Source organism: Schistocerca cancellata, chromosome 2, assembly GCF_023864275.1.
Source record: "Schistocerca cancellata isolate TAMUIC-IGC-003103 chromosome 2, iqSchCanc2.1, whole genome shotgun sequence".
NCBI classification, from domain to species: domain Eukaryota; kingdom Metazoa; phylum Arthropoda; class Insecta; order Orthoptera; family Acrididae; genus Schistocerca; species Schistocerca cancellata.
Genome location: NC_064627.1, coordinates 823833447 through 823855388, shown reverse-complemented (window position 1 = coordinate 823855388; position 21942 = coordinate 823833447). Strand labels below are relative to the sequence as shown.

General features: G+C 45.6%; 1 protein-coding gene across 1 annotated transcript in view; it reads right to left on the bottom strand.

Annotated features, from left to right (window-relative positions):
• Positions 1–5436: 5436 nt before the first annotated feature.
• The window catches only part of LOC126159004 (microtubule-associated serine/threonine-protein kinase 3), an 85450-nt gene continuing 68944 nt past the window's right edge, over positions 5437–21942 (bottom strand). The window contains exons 6-9 of the mRNA XM_049916482.1: positions 17939–18285; positions 13682–13786; positions 9931–10087; positions 5437–9813 (exon numbers count right to left, since the gene is read on the bottom strand). Coding sequence (XP_049772439.1) covers positions 9361–9813; positions 9931–10087; positions 13682–13786; positions 17939–18285 — 1062 coding nt within the window. The 3' untranslated portion in view covers positions 5437–9360. The remainder of the gene's footprint in view (positions 9814–9930; positions 10088–13681; positions 13787–17938; positions 18286–21942) is intronic.

The following is a 21942-nucleotide window of genomic DNA, read 5'->3' as shown; positions in this document are numbered from 1 at the left end:
AGCGTTACGTGAGCTGGCGACGCAACCGCCGTCTCCCGAGCGTCAGATGTCAGTACAACGCATCAAAGCTCGTCTCCTTCGCATCAGGACCGAGCAGCTCGAAGGTGTCCGCATCCGTGCGCGAGTGCAAGACTGTATCCCCAACGAAACAGCGTCAGTGTATCACATTGTGCGCGAGAGGCGCCACCGCAAACGTCAGCTCATTACGGCGGTAAACACGGAGGAGGGCGGCCGCGCAGTGACACAAACGGACATCGCGCACACGTTCGCCAGACACTATGGGACCTTGTACATGGAAGATCCGCGAAATGTACGTGATTATGACGAGCTGTTGCACGATTTTCCCGCCCGTCGGGACGTGGCACCCGATGATAGTCTGCTGTTGCCCATTACACCCGACGAGCTGACATCGGCCTTGGCACGTGGAGCACCGAACAAGTCGCCTGGACCGGACGGTTTACCCCTGGAATTCTACCGCACTTTTTACCACCTTATGGGTGACAAGTGGCTCCAAATGTTTCAAGACCTGATCCGTCCTGATTTCACTGTCCCCACAGAATTCACAGAAGGCATCTTGATCCCAGTACCGAAACCGAATGGTGGTTGTAGGTGGCAGGACTTTCGCCCACTCACACTCCTCAACAACGACTACAAGATCTTCGCCCGTATCCTCCGCGCGCGTCTCCACACCGCTATCGGGAAAGCCATCCACACCGATCAAACATGTTTAGGTGGTGTCAGCAACATTCATACGGCGTTAGGAGCATACCGCGACGTAATTGCTTTGACGGCGGCCTGCAAAATACGAGGCGCCCTTGTCGCCGTAGATTTTGACCACGCATTCGACCGCGTCGACCACGGCTTCTTACGCGCAGTTTTGCAACGCATGGGCCTCTCTCCGGAGTCTGCACAGGTGGTCCTTCGACTGGTCCACGGAGCGCGCTCCCGCATGATGGTCAACGGTTATCAGTCTGGTCACATTGTTGTTGGACGGTCAGTGCGACAAGGGTGCCCCCTGTCGGGTATATTATTTGCTGCAGCGCTTGAACCAGCTTTACATGGTCTACGACAGCGATTAACTGGTATCTCCTTGCGGGACGAGACCTTTCGTTGTGGTGCATTCGCCGATGACGTGGTGTTCCTGGCCAGATCAGAGGATGAAATGCATATGGCGCTACAGTGGCTACGCCAGTACGGGGCGGTCGCTGGGAGCGTCATCAACGTGAAGAAGACAAAATACATGGATGTCGGAGGGGGGCTTTCCCACACAACGGCGGTGCCCTTTGACAAGGTGCCCGTACTCAAGTGTTTAGGAGTGCAATTCTATAGCAATGTCCGCCGCACGGCGGCGGCTACGTACCGCCGGCTCCTGCATCAGACACGTGCTCTGCTGCAGGACAACAAACTGCGTCGCTTGGATATGCTTCTCAGAACACGTTATGTCAACACCTATCTTGTCTCAAAACTGAACTATTTTGCGCATATCCTTCCCTTGACGGCTACGATGGCCGACAGATTTCAAGCAGCATATGGACATTTCGTAAGCACCGGTCTGGTTTTTAAAGTCCGATACGCCACCCTGACGCTGCCGCAGCGGGCGGGCGGTATCGGTTTAATTCATGTGTATAACCGTGCGCGATCGCTTTATCTCAACACTATGCGTCGCAGGTGGACCTCTGCCCACGCCACTCTGACGGGCACCCTGATAGCGGAAGTGGCACCACACTCTCTGCATCCCCCGGTTTCTGTAGGACACATTTCACCGGCACTCACCCACATCAGAGAGTTCTTGATTGACTTCAGCTACTTACGGTCAGAACTTCCGACGACACGGAAGCCCAGCACAAAAGACTATTATCGCATCTATCAACAGCAGCAACCTGTAAATACGGTCACCCAGAGACATCCTGAAGTTGCCTGGAACACGGTGTGGCGAGCGGTACACACGCCTTTTCTACCTACGACGGTGCGTTCATTGTGGTACGTAGTTGTGAATGGGAAGTTCGCTACTCGTCAGAGGCTACATTCCATACATCTCACGGACGACCCCTTGTGTCCAACATGCTCAGTCGCTGACTCGGACGCACACCGTCTGACGTGTGCCGCGACCAGCGAGTGCTGGCTACTGACGCAGCGCATGCTGGCGTTACTCTTGCGGCGATTGCCGGAGTCTATCTCCCCTGATGAAGTATTGCGCCCCGACGGCGTATACTTTCTATCAACCAGAACGAACGCCGTTAACTGGCTAAAAGGCATGGCCGTTTACTACATATTTTGCGATGCTCCCAAAGGCACACTCGACTTTTGGTCCCTATTGATGACGACACATGCAGCTTTCAGCCGCCACCCGAAGTACAGAACCCGTTTCGCAAATTATTTAGGATCATTATTTGCGGATCCTCCTGCTCACTGGGGCGTTCCGGGTATGAGACGCTGAAAATGAAGAAGAATCCTGGAGCATATTGATCCTCTACGGACGGAATAGGGGGGAACCCCTCCCAACAGACGAGAAGACGACTCGGACGCACGGCTACGGCAGTTGTAGGATCTTTCTTTGTAATGAAACAAAAATAAATCTATAAAAAATGTTATAAAAAATTTGAAAAAAAAAAAAAAAAAAAAGCGGTTAAAGGCGCTACAGTCTAGAACCGCACGACCGCTACGGTCGCAGGTTCGAATCCTGCCTCGGGCATGGATGTGTGTGATGTCCTTAGGTTACTTAGGTTTTTGAACCATTTTACAGTTTACTGGAGACAGGCGAGTCGGAAGCACACATGCATGCCGCCTACCAGACAAGCGATGCTATACCCTACTAAGCTTTGTAAAATGAATCCTTATGTTGCATATTTATTATTACTGTCGTTTTTTCTAATATTCCTTTTTGCTGAGATTTCATAATTCAGTGTTTTGCTATCCAGTGTTGATTCCTTAAAAGTTCAGGACCCTTTAATCGTGTATGCTAGGGCCTAGACACATAAGTTACTTTTTTTCCTTATTTTAAATAATTTGCTTCAGAGCGTGTCACAGTTTAAACGAGAGCACTACTTATAACGTACCCCAGAACTTCGCAGCCCTCAGTAACATCAGACTGTCGAAATTGAGATTATTATGGTGCATCGTCTTTCGTAAATAGGATATAGTTTTCGAGTCGTAGATGATGAGTATATTCACAATCTATTTCATTGTCAGTTTTATTTCTTCATAAATTTAGTTACGTTTTACAACTGACTCTAATTCGATTTCTTTCAAGCCCCCCCCCCTCCCCCACACACACACCCTTCCATCTGCCAAAATTTGTTAAAAGCACTAGCTTGTAAGTGTTTACCGCAAGTATTTTCTTAGTCTCAGTAACATTAAACGACTTTTTTGTCCATTAGTCCCAATTTTGCAGTGCCCTGTAAATCCTTTGTTGGAGAGAATGCATTCAAGTTCTTGAGTCAACACTATACTGGGTTTGCGTTAACGAACAGCAGTGTGGCGTTACGTCACTACATATTCTTATCTATATCATTTTATTTTAATTACTTGTATAGTTGATTGATATTATCTTTTCGATGTCTAAATATTCAATTGCACTATTGAAAATACTAACGTAAACACATGTCAGAGACCACTAAAATCTATTTGTGAATAACTAATGCAAATTAGTCCTCTCAACATGAAGGTTAATTTGAACACTGTAATGCAGTCCTTAACTAGGCGTGTTCCTACTGAAGTTAGGATGCCTTTTTCTTCCTCTGACCTAGGAACTGATGTAACCATCGAGTCATACGGAGACCTACTTTCAACGTGCACTAAAAATCACGAAGCACATTCACATTTTTCACATTAATAAATCAAAAAAATGGTTCAAATGGCTCTGAGCACTATGGGACTTAACATCGGAGGTCATCAGTCCCCTAGAACGTAGAACTACTTCAACCTAACTAACCTAAGGACATCACACACATCATTGTGACAGATGATAGAAGTGTAAAAAATCCTTGGAATGACTGGAGATTAAACCACGAACCTTTGTAGTGCGACATCCACTTTTCCATGAAACTAAAGGACTCATTTTATTTACTGTATAATGTGCGTGTGTGTGTGTGTGTGTGTGTGTGTGTGTGTGGTTCTTTTGTAGTTGGTGCAGACTTCACAACATTACCTATTTTTCATTTATGTATCGTCTAATATTATACTTACGTTTTGTTCCTTAAATATTTCTCCTTTGGGCCTGATACTTCTATATAAAGACTTCAGATGTTTAATATCAGTTCAAGAAGAAGTCACAAGTATAGGTACAAAAATTTTCAACAGCTTCAAACGATGTGAAGTATCTTGTTTGTTATTTTCAACACTCACCTTTTGCTGCGATGCTTCTTCCGCAACTGACCACATAGCTTTTATGTTATCTAGTTATCTAAAGAACTTCTGTTGTCTCGGTGTAACGTATGGCGTCAATGTGCTTGATGCGTTCTGCAGTGATTCTTAGTAGTGTTTATGGTGAAATTATAGAACAGGATTGTGGCTCCCTTCTCATTTAAGATGCAGCTTCGATTTCAATCTAGTTGATACTCTGATATCTTTAACTATCCATATGGGTTGCTTATTAGTACTGGTTTATGCTTGCTGTTTGTTAATGGGAAACGAGTATCAAAGAAAGTGATAAATCTTTATAGAAACTGTCGTTCATGTCTCTGTATTGTAGTCCTCCTTCTAAGTGTACCTTTTGAGAATGTCTGTAAACGTCTGTATTGTAAATTGGCTTATACCTCTAAATCCTTTGTCTTTTACCTCGTAATTTGGTTCAGTCTCGGTTCCTTTCGGTGAAATATAGCACATATTTTAAGAATGGATTACAGAACTGTTCTACAATCCTATTACACTAATTGAGAATATTTTCTAATTTGATATGCATTAAGTTTTTATGATTATGATTTTGATTATTGTACCACATTTATATTGTTTCACAAATTAAAAGCATCCTGTTGTACTGGGTTTCAATGAAATGTACACTTCAGTTCTTTTCACATCCCAAAACTCTTCTCTGAAGATGTAAGAGACACGGTACCTACAACGTACTCACCTGCAAATGGTAAATGATGTTTATATTATATATATGTTTATATTATATGTTATATATGTTATATATATATATATATATATATATATATATATATATATATATATGTTATTATATGTTACTTCACTATGATCATCCCACAATTTTTCTCTCAATAGTGTAATGCATAAATTACAATTAGTGTCTGGAAGCTGTGAATATGTTGCTGAGACTCCTGTTCACCTTTCCAATAAGATTTGTTGAGCATTCCAAGCAGTAGAGTGGCCCTTGCCTCCGACAGATTGAAGGAGCAGTATGTAGGAAATACAGGGGGAAATACAGGGAAGTGAGTGAAGGTTATACTTCTAAAATTAATGCAAGGTTTGTCATTTCAAGAAGGCAGCTTTATTATTGTCTGTAGTTGGCCCGGCCAAAGACCAGGACGGCAGTACACAAAAACAGTACATAGCACCCATGCCTCCCTAACAGCATAACACGTTAACACACTGATACCAAGTGAGCCATCAGTCAACGCAACAGAACAGTGCAGCAATGACACGTCCAGCACCATACAGTACAATTCTATGGAACTACCACACACTACAACTCATATCACAGAGCTCTACAGTGTAGATCAATGTAATAAAATTCAGGATACACAGTAACTAAATTTAGAAAGGTGTTACAGTACCGCATTGCACAGTATACTCTACTGTGTACAGAAAAAGGGAGGCAACTGAAAGATTAGCAACATAGTTTAGTCTGCACCCTGATGTACTGCAATAGTCATTCTACAGCGTTGTGCAACAGTACTAATCCCTAATACAGCATTGCACAACGATCTGGAACAGCACCAACAAGTGATGTACAACAGATACTGGAGTGTGAAATACAATATGACACAGGACCATGGTTTCTACATTATACAGAGGGCACAGTACTCCAGGACAACCAACTGTAGGGGCAGGAGCAAATGTAAAAAGGACATCATTATTTCTCGTGAGAATTTTTCACGAATGCCTGAAAGGAAATAGTGTTTCCGGAGTAAATTACCTCGAAAGAAATCTCCGAGTTGGAATGATAGGATTGGCACGGAAATTGACTTCTGAACATGCTTCCGCTCATTATTATGTTTCTATAATGAAAAACAAACTATACAACGTCTCGGACTGCCAGCCGAACCGCAACTTCAAAATAGCACAAACTCATTCCTTTTCCATCGAAATCAAGGGTGGCTTGTTTTTTACCCGGTGTTGCGATCTTCTGAACTATTCCGCTGACTGTTCGAGACGACTTCAACTTTCTGATAAAGCCTTTGCGTATCGAAAATAGCTGTCTTTTCTTTCTCTAAAAAAAAGTTGGAAATATTCTTATAATCTTAAAATTTGGCACAAATATTAGTTATCTTATAAAAAGTAATAATTTTGGCACATTTTGTAAGCGGTTGAATACTGGTATCCTTGGACTACTTAGTACACAGACTCAAATAATTTCTTTCTGATGGCGCTTTCCTGTCCGACGAATCTCATTCATCTGTGAGGAAGTACACCTTTCGCTACAGTCCTACGGAGCCGCACTGAAGCCCATCCACAAGGCACTATCACAATAAAACAACATTTAGTGAGCAATACATTGCTTACAGCGATTAGTTTAGTACACATATTTTCTCGTTTTTCCTTAAATTACGTACTATTAGTGTTTTGTTATAGTTTTAGTAGATTCTAGAAACTATTAAAATTATATACAGACTCACACAACTTATCTACAAATTGCATCTTCTCAGGTACTTTTAACAATATAGCTTTCCGACTGACGTCGTTTCGACTCCATTTCATTAACGTACGTACGTCCAGCGTGGAGCTACACCAAGGAATAGTGAACACACAGCGGAGAACATTCTGTGCGTAACAGAAAATATTAGCAGTGACACTGAACTAAGATTCTATGACACCAAACTTACGGAACAACACCAACGCTACAACTTATTGATTTACAGGATAGATCTGAAGTCTATTAACACAATACACAGCTAGGAATGGATGGTAGGATATTGTCCTTGTTTGTCACAGCAGTTGCACAAACACATAAAACACATTCAGAGAGACACTCTTACACAGTAATTTCAGTCGATGAGAGGGACGACTTCTTCACATCAGACTTCCTTCACTGATCAGGAAAGTTCTAAACCAGGATCGTTAGGTACGACCTCACTGCAACAAAGTGCGGCGTATTCTTGTAGACAGACAGAAAAAAGTTCGTGACGTCCTGTACACGAATTAAGAAAAAAAAAAAGCCCTGAATAGTTAGGATATCAGAAGCCTGCAGGCAATAACGGTAGTTTTCTTCAGTTGCTGTAGGACCAACAGTCTTCGCCAATATTCAGCTATTTACAGACTGCAGTAAGAGGCACGTTGCCATCGCTCAAGAAATATTCTACTGAAACCATTAAAACTTGCGATTCCTCTCCACGTTATCGAAATATATTGTAGCTTCTCCCGTAGCAATTAACGTTGGTGAAAATTTGCTTAGCCCTTTAAATAAGTCTAGTCTTATTTTTCAGCTTACGAGAAGCAGTCTTGCACCAAATTTATAAAACAGTTGTCATCGCTTTTTCAGTCTTTCATTTGATTTCACAGAAGACGAAAATCCACATTTTTGGTAATGTTCACAACTGTATTACATTCAGTTATTCCAATTGGGACAACATTCTGCTACAAGCGTTTACCAGATCCAACTCTTCCAACCCTGTATAATGGCCCTCAGATCTATTGTTACGCACGGGTTCTGCGTCGTAAGTCTTTCGACAATTAATGGTAAAGTCTTTTAATTTTCTTGTAATATGACGGTATTCTCAGATCTACATGGTTCACACATTTCTACTGTTGCAGACCACTTCGTGTGATTCACTATCTGGCATCTTTTCTCTTAAGATATGTAACGCTGCATATGTTGTATCTATGGAGACGTCTGTTATTATCTGGAATGAAATCTGTAACGTGTGAATATTGCTCTCTCTTCAACGCACATATCCCTTTTTTTATTTCCAAATAACTTTATAAAGTATTTGTCTTCACCGGCCAGATGGTTGTAAGATGGACGACGCGGTCTCAGGCAGTCAGAATGCCAGAAGAATAACTGCACGAGTTGATCAGTGCTGATCTTGTGGACTGACCCAAGTCTTCATATCCGTAATTCAGTATTCACGTCGTTTGCGATCAAACTATCAGAGAATGTATCCATATTCTTAGCTGCTTCCGACTGTCTTCATTTGAGGACACCTGTCCGTTACGAAGTTAAATATATAGTATTTTCTTGAGAGACGTGAACTTGTCACTAAGGTCATCAACAGTAAAGCTGACGTCACCAGTGGACTACTGTTTCACAGCCTGTCGTAATGAGAATATGCAGAGTAACTGAGTTGTAGAGAGCAGAAAAAGGCGCTGTTGGGGTTCCAACAGGCTCTAATCAATTCTGTAAACAAGCTGCGTCGTCATAAACTTCCATATCTAGTATCACCGTATGGGGAAAAATTGAGGTGTTGTCTCGTAGAATTATGACTAGAAGAAGGTGTGAAGTCTTCATCAGAAAATTACGAATAGACCTGGTACTTCCCACTACTAGATGATGAACGACGAAGACGGTTTCTTACAAGCTATACATACATGAAATTCAGTCATAAACTTTGATGTGGGCTAATCAGATGTTGTCTGCGAGGCTGCAGAAAAGTTTCTTGTGCGATGGCGTCTGTTGTGGCAATTGACATGTCATGACCATCTTGATAGACCCTGGTCCTCTCCTTTCTGTACTGTTGTCGCTATTATTCATATGTCGACTGCTGCCGAGCTTGTCACATATTTCTATGTGGAGCTAATGTACTGTACGCTGAGCACTGTCATCGTAGCTGCAGGTCAGTAATTAGACGTCTCTTCTTGAGGCATGTACTGATATCGCAGTATTATTGCCAAATGGTCCTACAGCATTTGTGAAAGCACTTCTCGTGATGCGACTGTTACCACAAGGTGTTCCCTTAAGTACTAGATTGACGACGATTGCTATCTGGCGAACCAGCTTCTCTGGCGAATTCACAGCCCAGAAGAGATGGTTCGACCCTTTTTGTTGAGGAACGATTCTGCAGCAGGTGTCAAGGAAGATATTGCTGGGTGGGAGTTGCCGTCTAGGAACTGGTACTCTCGAGTCTCGTGTTGACATCCCAGTTTTGAGAGGTCCGGCGGCTAGGGCCTACGCTCGCCGGAGGAGTGCGCCGCAGCAGCGTCGTGACTAGAGGCATGGGGAGGGGGCGGCGGGGGCGGCCGGCGTCAGTCGTCCTTCTTGCGGCGCAGACGGCCCTCGGTCTGGATGGTGCGCGACACCTGGTCCACGCACTCGGCCAGGCTGGGCCGGCTGCCGTCGCGGCTGTAGTCGTAGCCGGCGACGCGCGCCAGCGTCATGATGTAGGCGGACGCGATGCGCAGCACAGACAGCTTGCTCAGCTTCTGCGCGTGCGCGTACGACGGCACGGCGCGCCGCAGCGTGTCGAACGCCGCGCTGATGGTGTGCACGCGCGTGCGCTCGCGGGCGTTCGCCTCGATGCGCCGCTCGCGCGTCATGTTCTTGTAGTTGCGCGGTGCCTGCTGCTGCTGCTGCTGCTGCTGTGAGGACTGGGGCGCCGGGTCGAGCGTGGGTGGCGGCGGTGGCACGTCTCGCGGGGGCGGCGCCGAATCGCGCGGCGGCTCCGCCTGGTGGCGCAGCACCAGCGACAGCGGCTCGCTCTGCAACGGGTCCGGCGCCCGGCCGGCGGCGGCAGACGGGCCGGGACTGGGCGGCGCGAACCGCGGCTGCGGGGGCGGCGGGGCGGCGCCCAGCGGCGGCAGCGGCAGTGGCGGCGCCGGCCGCAGCTCCAGCGCCGTGTACGGGTGGGTGGGCGGCACTCTCAGCAGCAGCTGCGGGGGCGGCGCCAGCGTGGGCGGCGGCGGCAAAGGCGGCGGTGAATGCCTCAGCGACGGGCCGTCCGCGCCGTCGGGAGGTGTCAGCGTGTGAGGTAGCCTGTGGCACATCAAGTCGGTTCTTACTCTCCTGGAAAGGCAGCACTAACTATTGTATACGAAACTGCTACAGTATTAAAGCACTTGTTACATACCCTCAAATAAAACAAATTTGTATATTTTTAATACAGAATCAGATGAGCATTTCGCAGTGCCACAGTTTCGACCAGACAGTGATCATTTCCAAAATAAAGGCACATACTGCGAGTCTTTCAGGTTGTATTACACTACTAGCCATTAAAATTGCTACACCGAGAAGAAATGCAGATGATAAACGGATATTCACTGGACAAATATATTATACTACAACTGACGTGTGATTACATTTTCACGCAATTTGGGTGCATAGATCCTGAGAAATCAGTACCCAGAACAACCACCTCTCGCCGTCATAACGGCCTTGATACTCCTGGGCATTGAGTCAAACCGAGCTTGGATGGTGTGTACAGGTACAGTTGCCCATGCAGCTTCAACACGATACCACAGTCCATCAAGAGTAGTGACTGGCGTATTGTGACGAGACAATTGCTCGGCCAACATTGACCAGACGTTTTAAATTGGTGAGAGATCTGGAGAATGTGCTGGCCAGGGCAGCAGTCGAACATTTTCTGTATCCAGAAAGGTTCAAATGGTTGAAATGGCTCTGAGCACAATGGGACTCAACTGCTGTGGTCATAAGTCCCCTAGAACTTAGAACTACTTAAACCTAACTAACCTAAGGACATCACACACATCCATGCCCGAGGCAGGATTCGAACCTGCGACCGTAGTGGTCGTGCGGTTCCAGACTGTAGCGCCTTTAACCGCTCGGCCACTCCGGCCGGCAAGATGCCTGTCATCTCGACTGCTAGTGATACGAGGCCGTTGGGATCCAGCACGGCGTTCCGTATTACCCTCTGAACCCACCGATTCCACATTCTGCTAACAGTCATTGGATCTCGACCTACGCGAGCAGCAGTGCCGCGATACGATAAACCGCAATTGCGATAGGCTACAATCCGACCTTTATCAAAGTCGGAAACGTGATGGTACGCATTTCTCCTCCTTACACGAGGCATCACAACAAAGTTTCACCAGGCAACGCCGGTCAACTGCTGTTTGTGTATGAGAAATCGGTTGGAAACTTTCCTCATGTCAGCACGTTGTAGGTGTTGCCACCGGCGCCAACCTTGTGTGAATGCTCTGAAGAGCTAATCATTTGCATATCACAGCATGTTCTTCCTGTCGGTTAAATTTCGCGTCTGTAGCACGTCATCTTCGTGGTGTAGCAATTTTAGTGGCCAGTAGTGTACAATTAATAAAATGTTCAGTGCTATTATGCAGTGGTCGAATGGATTTCACATTTGTAACCAACGTTTCCTCACCATCTAAGGATGACATTTTCTAGGAGGATCGTAGCTTCTTTGAGGGTCCGACTGACAACCTGGCTCGCTGCTGACTACAGCGAAATTCCCTTTACATGCGCTTCCGCGCTGTGGCGTGACGTCACATGTTTATAGTATCAGACTGCAATTGGCTGTTGTCAAGTTCCTTCGTCCGCTGTCGCTATCGCTCTGTGGTGGAAGACTGGTACACATCCTCTGCAGCACTAGGATCCAAATATTCAGTTTCACGTTCTCCTCCTTCCTGATGAAACTTCTAGGGTGTTTTACAGTCTCTGTTGCCTCTCTGTATAGAATTTCATGGTATCCACATTTGGCTGCCAGTACTTGAGACCTGCGGAACATGTTTTGCATCGAGGAGATCGCCGCATTCACTTTGATAGGATCCAAGCACTTGTACCATGAAAGTCCAAGCGTTCTTTAATCCATGCGTTTCAGCTCTCTTGTTTGTTTCGGGTCTGTCCTTGGTTGATCTTGTGAAGAATTACTCATGATTACAGATTTGCTGAATTTCCCTTTACTACTTCAAGGGCTGAATAGAACTATTTATTGCACATTATGTTATCTTGAAAGTTTCTTTAATGATTAAAGATCGTGCACATCGTGGTCTTCGTAATAGCGATTTCCAAGTAGCTGAAAACTACACTCCTGGAAATGGAAAAAAGAACACATTGACACCGGTGTGTCAGACCCACCATACTTGCTCCGGACACTGCGAGAGGGCTGTACAAGCAATGATCACACGCACGGCACAGCGGACACACCAGGAACCGCGGTGTTGGCCGTCGAATGGCGCTAGCAGCGCAGCATTTGTGCACCGCCGCCGTCAGTGTCAGCCAGTTTGCCGTGGCATACGGAGCTCCATCGCAGTCTTTAACACTGGTAGCATGCCGCGACAGCGTGGACGTGAACCGTATGTGCAGTTGACGGACTTTGAGCGAGGGCGTATAGTGGGCATGCGGGAGGCCGGGTGGGCGTACCGCCGAATTGCTCAACACGTGGGGCGTGAGGTCTCCACAGTACATCGATGTTGTCGCCAGTGGTCGGCGGAAGGTGCACGTGCCCGTCGACCTGGGACCGGACCGCAGCGACGCACGGATGCACGCCAAGACCGTAGGATCCTACGCAGTGCCGTAGGGGACCGCACCGCCACTTCCCAGAAAATTTGGGACACTGTTGCTCCTGGGGTATCGGCGAGGACCATTCGCAACCGTCTCCATGAAGCTGGGCTACGGTCCCGCACACCGTTAGGCCGTCTTCCGCTCACGCCCCAACATCGTGCAGCCCGCCTCCAGTGGTGTCGCGACAGGCGTGAATAGAGGGACGAATGGAGACGTGTCGTCTTCAGCGATGAGAGTCGCTTCTGCCTTGGTGCCAATGATGGTCGTATGCGTGTTTGGCGCCGTGCAGGTGAGCGCCACAATCAGGACTGCATACGACCGAGGCACACAGGGCCAACACCCGGCATCATGGTGTGGGGAGCGATCTCCTACACTGGCCGTACACCACTGGTGATCGTCGAGGGGACACTGAATAGTGCACGGTACATCCAAACCGTCATCGAACCCATCGTTCTACCATTCATAGACCAGCAAGGGAACTTGCTGTTCCAACAGGACAATGCACGTCCGCATGTATCCCGTGCCACCCAACGTGCTCTAGAAGGTGTAAGTCAACTACCCTGGCCAGCAAGATCTCCGGATCTGTCCCCCATTGAGCATGTTTGGGACTGGATGAAGCGTCGTCTCACGCGGTCTGCACGTCCAGCACGAACGCTGGTCCAACTGAGGCGCCAGGTGGAAATGGCATGGCAAGCCGTTCCACAGGACTACATCCAGCATTTCTACGATCGTCTCCATGGGAGAATAGCAGCCTGCATTGCTGCGAAAGGTGGATATACACTGTACTAGTGCCGACATTGTGCATGCTCTGTTGCCTGTGTCTATGTGCCTGTGGTTCTGTCAGTGTGATCATGTGATGTATCTGACCCCAGGAATGTGTCAATAAAGTTTCCCCTTCCTGGGACAATGAATTCACGGTGTTCTTATTTCAATTTCCAGGAGTGTATTTGAAAACCAGTAAGGACTTTGTGGCAATTCTCTAACACAGAGTTCAAAGAGATTGTTTCTTTTTAAAATTCTCCATGCTATTAGAGAAACTGTGATTTTAAATTTCGTCTCAGTGGTAAGTATATAAATATATTTAAAGATTACCTGAGCAGGATGGGCGGCGCCGTGGGCGGCGTGCTCTGATGGCGGGAGTCGGCGTCCTGCAAGGAAGCGAGGGCGGCCGGCGGAGGCGACTGTGCGGCCCCCAGCCTGCGGTCACAAAAAGAGGCACGCATTCAGCACAGTTGTTTAGGGAGGAGTCTGGAGAGGGGCTACAGACTAGTGAAGTGACAGTGAAGCGGAAGCAGTTTACTTAGCACGTCGTAGATTTCCACTAACTTAGCATTAAAAAGTCTTACAATAAAATAGTGTACACCACCAACTGGAATTTTTTTGTGATCTGTCCCCATCATTAGACTGAGCAGGTCATGGTACTCTTTTAGAGTAGCTTGCCTTTTGTGGAATTAATGGTGTTACGATAATCTGGTATCAATCACAGTTGGAAAAAGGAATGCAAATAATGATGCTGTATAATTCTAACGATGATTCAAGATTATAAAATATCTGTGACTCTGGATAAATAACGAATGAAGTTACGTAAGATTAAATTTTGCATCTGCTCCTATTCGCTACATCTATGATGACCGTCCACTTAACATGCTAAAAGCTTTTCTGTTCTATATTGTAGCATCTGAAGATGGCCATTGTGTGCCGAAGCTGGTTATGACTGTGTTACAATAAAAGGTGACTGTGTCAAAAATTTTAAAAAATAATGCCTTATAATAAGTCAGTCACCGTCCCCGAAAACGGAATGTCGTTTTTTCCAAGAGTTGACACTTTTTGCAAAAGCCGCAGGTGTTATAAGTTATCAGGTTACAGAGACAGAAAGAGAAGAAGTGCTGTTTTGTCGGAAACTGACATTCTGAGCCAGTGGCTGTGTACAAAATATGGGTTGACTCTTACAGAGAACACAGTTCCAACCAGCCACTTTTTACAACGCTGTTTATGTGTTAAAATAGTACCGTTACCGGTTTCGAACCGAAAGGTTCAGACGGCTAGTTCACATTAAGATACATGTTACATTAGCTTTCACTCCTTGTTTTCCCAAATGATGAAATTCTCTTGGAGTGATGGTGTCCTACAACCAAAACAAACGTAAGTGTTCGGAATAAAGTTCCTGAATTTACTGTCCTCCAGGAAGCGTGTGGCGCGCAAATTATTCTCGGGACTGAGACCTGACTGAACCCTGAGATAGGAAGTTCTGAAATATTTAGTGAGGGTTGTAACGTGTATCGGGAAGACAGATTAGACACCGTAGGAGGTCGTGTCTTCATTGCAGTTGACAAAAATATTGTGTCTACTGAGGTCGAAGTAGAGTGTGATTGTGAAGTTATCTGGACACGTGTAACAGGGCTAGGAGAAATAAAGTTAATTGTTGGGTGTTATTACCGGCCACCAGGTTCCACCGTGACAGTTCTAGAATCATTCAAAGGGAGTCTACACTCTGTATCGCAGAAGTACCCGGATCATGCTATATTAGTCGGAGGCGACTTCAACCTACCTAGCATTGACTGGGATGTCTATGGATTCATTACAGGTGGTACAGACAAGCCGTCGTGTGAATTACTTTTGAACACATTATCCAAAAACTGTCTTGAGCAGCTAAATCGACAGCCAACGCGTAATGTAAATATTTTGCATCAGTGATCTTCGCATGAATGGAGTTGTGCAAGAAACAGAAGCCAGTATTGAGAATATTTTTAATTAATTTTGTTAACCTCGTGCAAAAAACTCAAAAGATATGAGAAGGGTTTATTTTGACTACAGTTCTTGTAGTTGAAACGTTGCTGCTGTATTTCTTTACCTGTATTATTACGTATAAAACGTAGCGTCCCAGTAGTAATGGTACTTGAAAGGAAATTTTCTTATTGGCACTTAGAACCAGTTAGTTCTGCGGTATGGCACCTAAAAAATTCTTAATAAATTTCAAATGGCTGAGGATAATAATGATGCCTAAATGTTGAACTAGGCAGAGATCTATCAAGACCTATATCGAGTGCAGACTATTGAAACAAACAGCCAGTACGAGGTGGCAGCCCAAAGGCCCGAAATTAGAATTTTGCACGCAAATGGTCACAAATTCACTGCATTACCGCGAGGTGTCCCCCCTCGCATACGTCTTGAGTCACTGTAACATGTGGCTGTGACATGAATGGTTTGTTAGTTGTTAATTAGCATCTTTACTTTATTCGTTACGTTTCTCTGAATTTACGGGTTTGTAATGGTTGACCTCAAACAGCTGCGCGTGTGTGTAAAGTTTTGGAATACCATAGCAGAAACACCCTAAAGAATGAAGCAAGCTTTCGGGGCTAATGCTACAGTTCAGATGCAGTTACGCGACTAGTGTGAGCGTTCCAAAAACGGACGGTCATCGACAGATGATGACTGTCTTTCCGGTCGATCATCAACTGGCATCTCACCAGAAAAGTTTTGAAAGTCAGGGATCTGATTGTTTGGTTGATTTGGGGGAGGGAACCAAAGAGGGAGGTAATCGGTCCCATCGGATTAGGGAAGGATGGGAAGGGAAGTCGACCGTCCCCTTTCAAAGGAAACAGCCCGGAATTTGCCTGAAGCGATTTAGGGAAATCACGGAGAACTTAATCGGGATGGCCGGACGCGGGTCTGAACCGTACTCCCGACTGCGAGTCCAGTGTACTAACCACTGCGCCACCTCGCTCGGTAGGGATCTCATTCTGTGCGTTCAAAGGTGGACCACGCAAGGTTTCTACTACACCTAGGGAATAAGTTCTGGTGCTTGTGGATGTATTCTATCTGAGATGCTGAATATGATATGTAATGCTCGATAGTTTGTTCAATGACTGCTTCAAGATGGTCATAAACAGTACAGCGTTGACGTCTGCAGGGAACTTTTCTATGCAGTATGACGCAAAAATCCATTAACATTCGAAAATTCAATACTTCGCCGAATAATGTAGGTAGAAAGGTAGGAATAGACACACTTGAAATGACATGGGGTTTTACTGAAAGAAAAAAAGTGCACAAAATGACTACCAGAAGATGCTTCATATGATACAAAAGCAATAATTAGCATAACAGATGATTTTTAGCGAAGACGGTGTTCTTCATAACAAATGCTCAACATGTCGGGCGCCATTCATCAACAATGTCTGTAGACGAGGGACAATGTTGTGAACAGCACTGTACAGTATCAGGAAGTGTGGTGGAAAATTGCCGTTGGACATCGTCTATTAGCATCCGTTATGCAACCGTATTATCGCGGTAGAGTTACGACTTCAGGTAACCCCACGACCAATAACCACAAGGACTGAGGTCTGGGGACCTGAGAGGCCAAGCGTGACGAAAGTGGCAGCTCAGCTTGCGATCCTCACCAAACAATGTGAGAGAGTAGAGATCTTTCACTTTGAGCAATATAGGGTAGAGCGCCATCCTGCATGAAAGTCGTACCTTCCAACGCGTGTTTATCAGTCAGGCTAGAGATGATCTGACTCCCTCTTTCAGTAAAGCTCATTTTAAACACGATCCTCATGCGGTGTCACTGAAGTGTTGCTGTCGAGCATCATCTGTTGGACAGTTTTTACATTCGTTTTCGGTTTCAATAAACCCCCACGTTATTTCAGGCATATGTGTCAATTTTTACCTCTCTACGTACATTATGCCGTGTATTAGTGCATTTTCAAATGTTAACGAACTTTTGGGTCACCCTGTATGTTGGTGGGATTGTTTATGGATTTTGTGCCTCCTGGTCAGAAGGTCAGCAAAATGTTCCGTTGCAATGTTCTACGACTTTTGAGGGAGAACGTCCCCATAAGTTGCGAAAGAACGACTGGGTACTCCACCGTGACAATGCACATCGCTTATGGCCTACTTTATTCAGTAATTTTTGACTAAAGACGAGACAACAGCCGTTCGCTAACAGCTGTACTGACCAGACTTAGTTTCTCTTTTTCAAGATGAAAATCATGTTGATGGGGGCACAGATTTGATACATCTGAGGAGTAAGTGGAAGCGCATAAGGTACTAAACACTATAACAAATACAGACTCCAAGATGCATTTCAAAAATGGCACAAGGACAGGGATCGGGGTTTTCATTCCTGACGGGACTGGTTTGAAGATGATGGTGCAGAATAACGTCTACACAAGACATGAAAATGTTAATATATTTCTGGATCATCTGGATATCACCTAGTATATAGGTATAGAACAACTATAATTGGCAAAGCGTTTTAACTTAACAGTGCCTGTTTAGACGATTCTCCTACTTGGCATGTGATTCGGTGTGTTCCGTCGGAGACTTGTACCATTAAGGAAACACATTTACCTGGAGCAGTGGGCGGGCGAGTCAGGCTTGGCGGGGGGCGGCGGTGGCGTGGGCGACGCGCTGGACGTGGGCGGCGTGAGGTCGCAGCGCGGTGGCGGCGACGACAGGCGGCTTTCGCCGGAGGTGGGGGGTGGCGACGGCGGCAGCCGGTCGTGCTCGTGGGCGGCGGGGGCGGCGGAGGCTGCGGCGGCGGGCTCGGAGGCGTGGTGCGGCGTGGCGCGCCAGGGCCGGAAGTGGCGGGCGCGCTTGCCGGCGGGCGACGCGTCGCCCTCGCGGGCTGCGCAGCTCTTGCGACGCCGCCCCGCTCCGGGGGCCAGCGCCGGGGGCGACGCCGACGCCGCAGACATCTGCCGGCACAACACCACAGCGTCACACGTCTCTACGCACCGACCAACTGCTTATAACTATCACTCACGCACCGTTCCTCTCGATGTGTCACACACAGCTGTAATGGCAGCTAAACTTACATACAAGTCAGCACGGCGAGGTTTACTACTTTGGATGTGTGCCTACCACACATTTGAAGTCTCTGTTTCGATTTAAATACAGTTTGATCTTTATTCCTTTTTAATCCAAATGCTCAATAGCCTGAGAATGGTCCACATTGCATAATTCATAACGGCCAAAATTTTTAAATAAGTCACTCTTTATTCGACAAGCATTTCTCAGCCCTGTCATTTCGAACTGGCACTCGCATTCCTCACCACAACTCCATCTGACTGAAGTGATTAAATGGGGTAATTCAGCTTCCCCTACTGATAGGTTTTATGTAAGGCGCAACGCCTTCGAAAACCACACGCGAAAAGAAACGTTAAAAATAAAATATATGATAATCAATAACTTTCCATTATTGTTCCTGTTATTAGTCCAACTAGAAAAGTTTGTAGAATAATGAAAAGCATTATTGATATGAATTTCATATTCTCTCACTTACTATGCCCGAACTATTAGTTCTACAGAAATAAACGAACAGGTCCTTTTTGTAGCAAATTTGTGTAACTGAAATTTGGCACTGGGATACGCTTTCGCTGGAAGCCACGGTTTTCGAGAAATTCAAACAGGTTTGAAGGTGACATCTGTACGTTTGCGAAAACTACAGCCCCTAGTGAAAATGTGTCCCAATACAAAATTTAACTACATTAAATTCTGACAAAAAAAATTCTGTTCATTTTCTTCTACAGGACTAAGTGGTTGCACGTACCAGGCGAAAGAACATGAAAATCTCGTGCGTGCTATTTGAAGGTGTTGCGGGTTGCATAAAACGCATGGGTAGGGACAGCTGAATCACGTAAGCGTGGCTGAATGGAAGACCACGCAGTGTCAACCCACAGTTAATTAATTTGTCAGCTTACCAGAGAACTTGGTATGCCAGATATTGTGTAATTACAACGTATGTAACATGGTGTTGACTTCTAGAATGAAGACGTTGTCAAGAGGGACGTGCGCAGATGTCACTGCAAAAAAAGAAATTTATATGGATAATTTACGTGAATCTGCACATCACTGCTAATGTGTTAACCTGAGACACAACACGCCACGTTGCATATCATAAGTGGGGTACACGGGTAGCTCAATCGGCAGATATAACTTGTAGTGGTGGGATTTTGATGTGTCCATCTCGCCTGCCAGTAAGAACATTCCAAGGGAATACGGTTTATGATACTCAAGTGTGGAGGAGTTTACTGACGAACCTGTCAGAATGGCGATGCACGTGGAGCGCTGGTCAGAGTAAGGAAATCGATGCAGCATGTGTTGAATCGAGTGGAGTGCATTTCGAACAAGAACAGAGTGTAAATGAAAAAAAGGGTGAAAGTAGCATGCTTCCACAATCCACGATATATCAGGCACACGTAGAGGAGTGATACCAAAACAGAAGTTAGCGTCATTTATCCGACACCTAGTACAGTGACCGTTACTCTGACAGTCACTGTAGTTTCCCCCTCACAAGCAAAGAGCGCGGCGAACAACGATAAGCCCATATATCAGCTTATTTACTGCACTGAATTTTCGGACAGGGCAGGATATCGTTGCAACCGCTAAATGTGATTCTTTGTAAAGTCGTCATCGGTGTCGCATATTGCCTTGTAATTTGATCCAATAATGCCCTAAACTGACGGCCCGACTAGTTTGTACAGATTTCTTAATATTGATCTTGCCCATGCGGTCACCAGAAGTGGAAGGGTTCTTTTTGCGATCTACACAAAATAAAGATTTATCAGCTTATTTTTGGGTTGCGTTATTTCTGCTTTCTACGGACATGTCAGTCATTACTGGGGATATGTGAGAGCGAACGAAAAGACGATATTACGTTTATTCTGAGTCGCATCAGCATTTCAGAGCAAGGAAATTTCAGAAATTTATACGAGGGTATAGCTTACTTAAAAAGTAATGTCAATGAGCAATTATAAAGAGAAGCTGTTTCTCTCTTCGTAATAACGTGTGTGAAGAAGGTAGTAAAGCAATAAACGCCTGGATATTGGTCACGTTGGCCAATTGTTGTAATCTGTTTCGATGGGATGTCTGGCTTCTGAGCACACACCATCAGAAACGCCACGGGCGTGTTATTAATTGGGCAGCAGTCTTATATAAGAAAGGAGACAAATCGCCGCTCTCGGACAGGGCCATGTAAGGCAACATGGTCCTCGCTTCTGGAGGCATCGCTAATCGCGCGCTATGAATCAATGCTTACTCTGTAGCATCGGATACTTGTTTTTGTTTGTATGTGGAGGTGCCTTCCCCATTTCCCTTAGAGTACAATGCAAGAATAATGACTACCTGTCTGTCTCAGAATGTGTGCATATTTCTCTGCACTATCGTTAGGGACGGTGCAGAAAAGCGTAGCAATGTGTTTCAAAATTTCTGAGGTTTATTGCACGTCATGTGACACTTTTCTCAACAAGTTTCCTGCCTTCTACTTGAAATTGCTATTACCGAACATTATAGGATTAAACCAAAACTGAAATGGTAATTAAATCAAGACCCTAAGCTGCCGACAGGCGATGATATATATCAACAGGGACAGTTGAAAATGTGTGCCCCGACCGGGACTCGCATCCGGGACCTCCTGCTTACCTGACAGACGCTCTATCCATCTGAACCACCGAGGCCGCGAGTAATGATTGTAATGGGCAGGAGCACTACGAATGTAGTGTGTGGACATTAAGTTCGTAATGTGTGTCTACCGGGAGCGTCCAAGGGATAAGTCACTGCAGTCGCACTATCATCTGTGCCCTCGGTGGCTCAGATGTTAAAAACATCCCTCGAACGGTAGTAGCTGTGAAGAACACAGCAATATTTGATTATGCTAATCGTAAAGTCCAGCTTAACACTGATAGGTCTGCGAAATATTCTCCTTTTTTTAAATTAAAATTCCAAATGCGCACTCCACATATCTCCGGGCACGACTTATACGGTAGTTAAAGATCTGTTTCTTGGAGGAAGGGAAAATTACGGTGCATGGTCTCAAGACAAAACTAGACAAATTAGGTTAGGTGATGGGTGATTGCAGCTTTATTGTTAACTCATCAAAGTGACGCGAACACTCGCATCAGTATCCGTTAACTATCCAGTGGGTGAGTCCAAAACCAGCCGCTGTATTTCTTAACGTACTCATAAATTTAATAAGCAAACACTGCCGGCTTTCATCTATCTTCGTCCGTACCCGTTGACCTCTAGTCTAGTGCTGATGCACGACTATTGCTGAGATGCCGCGATGTGGGCACTGAAATTATTTCTGACGCGCGGCTGTTATTCGCCCATGTGCATCGAGCCTACAGGTTCTGTAACCCCACTGTAAGCTGCTGCTTTGTATTGAGGAACAATAAGCGACCCTCTCATACTGCACATTCAGACGTACTGACAGCGGTTTCTACCGTCGGCGATATCAGGCATATTTACACGCTGCTATGATTTTCACAGGGTATCTCAAAACGTTTTGGGTGAAACAACCGATTATATTGAGATAGACAACCACTTGTCGAAAATGCATATTTGTTATGTTATGG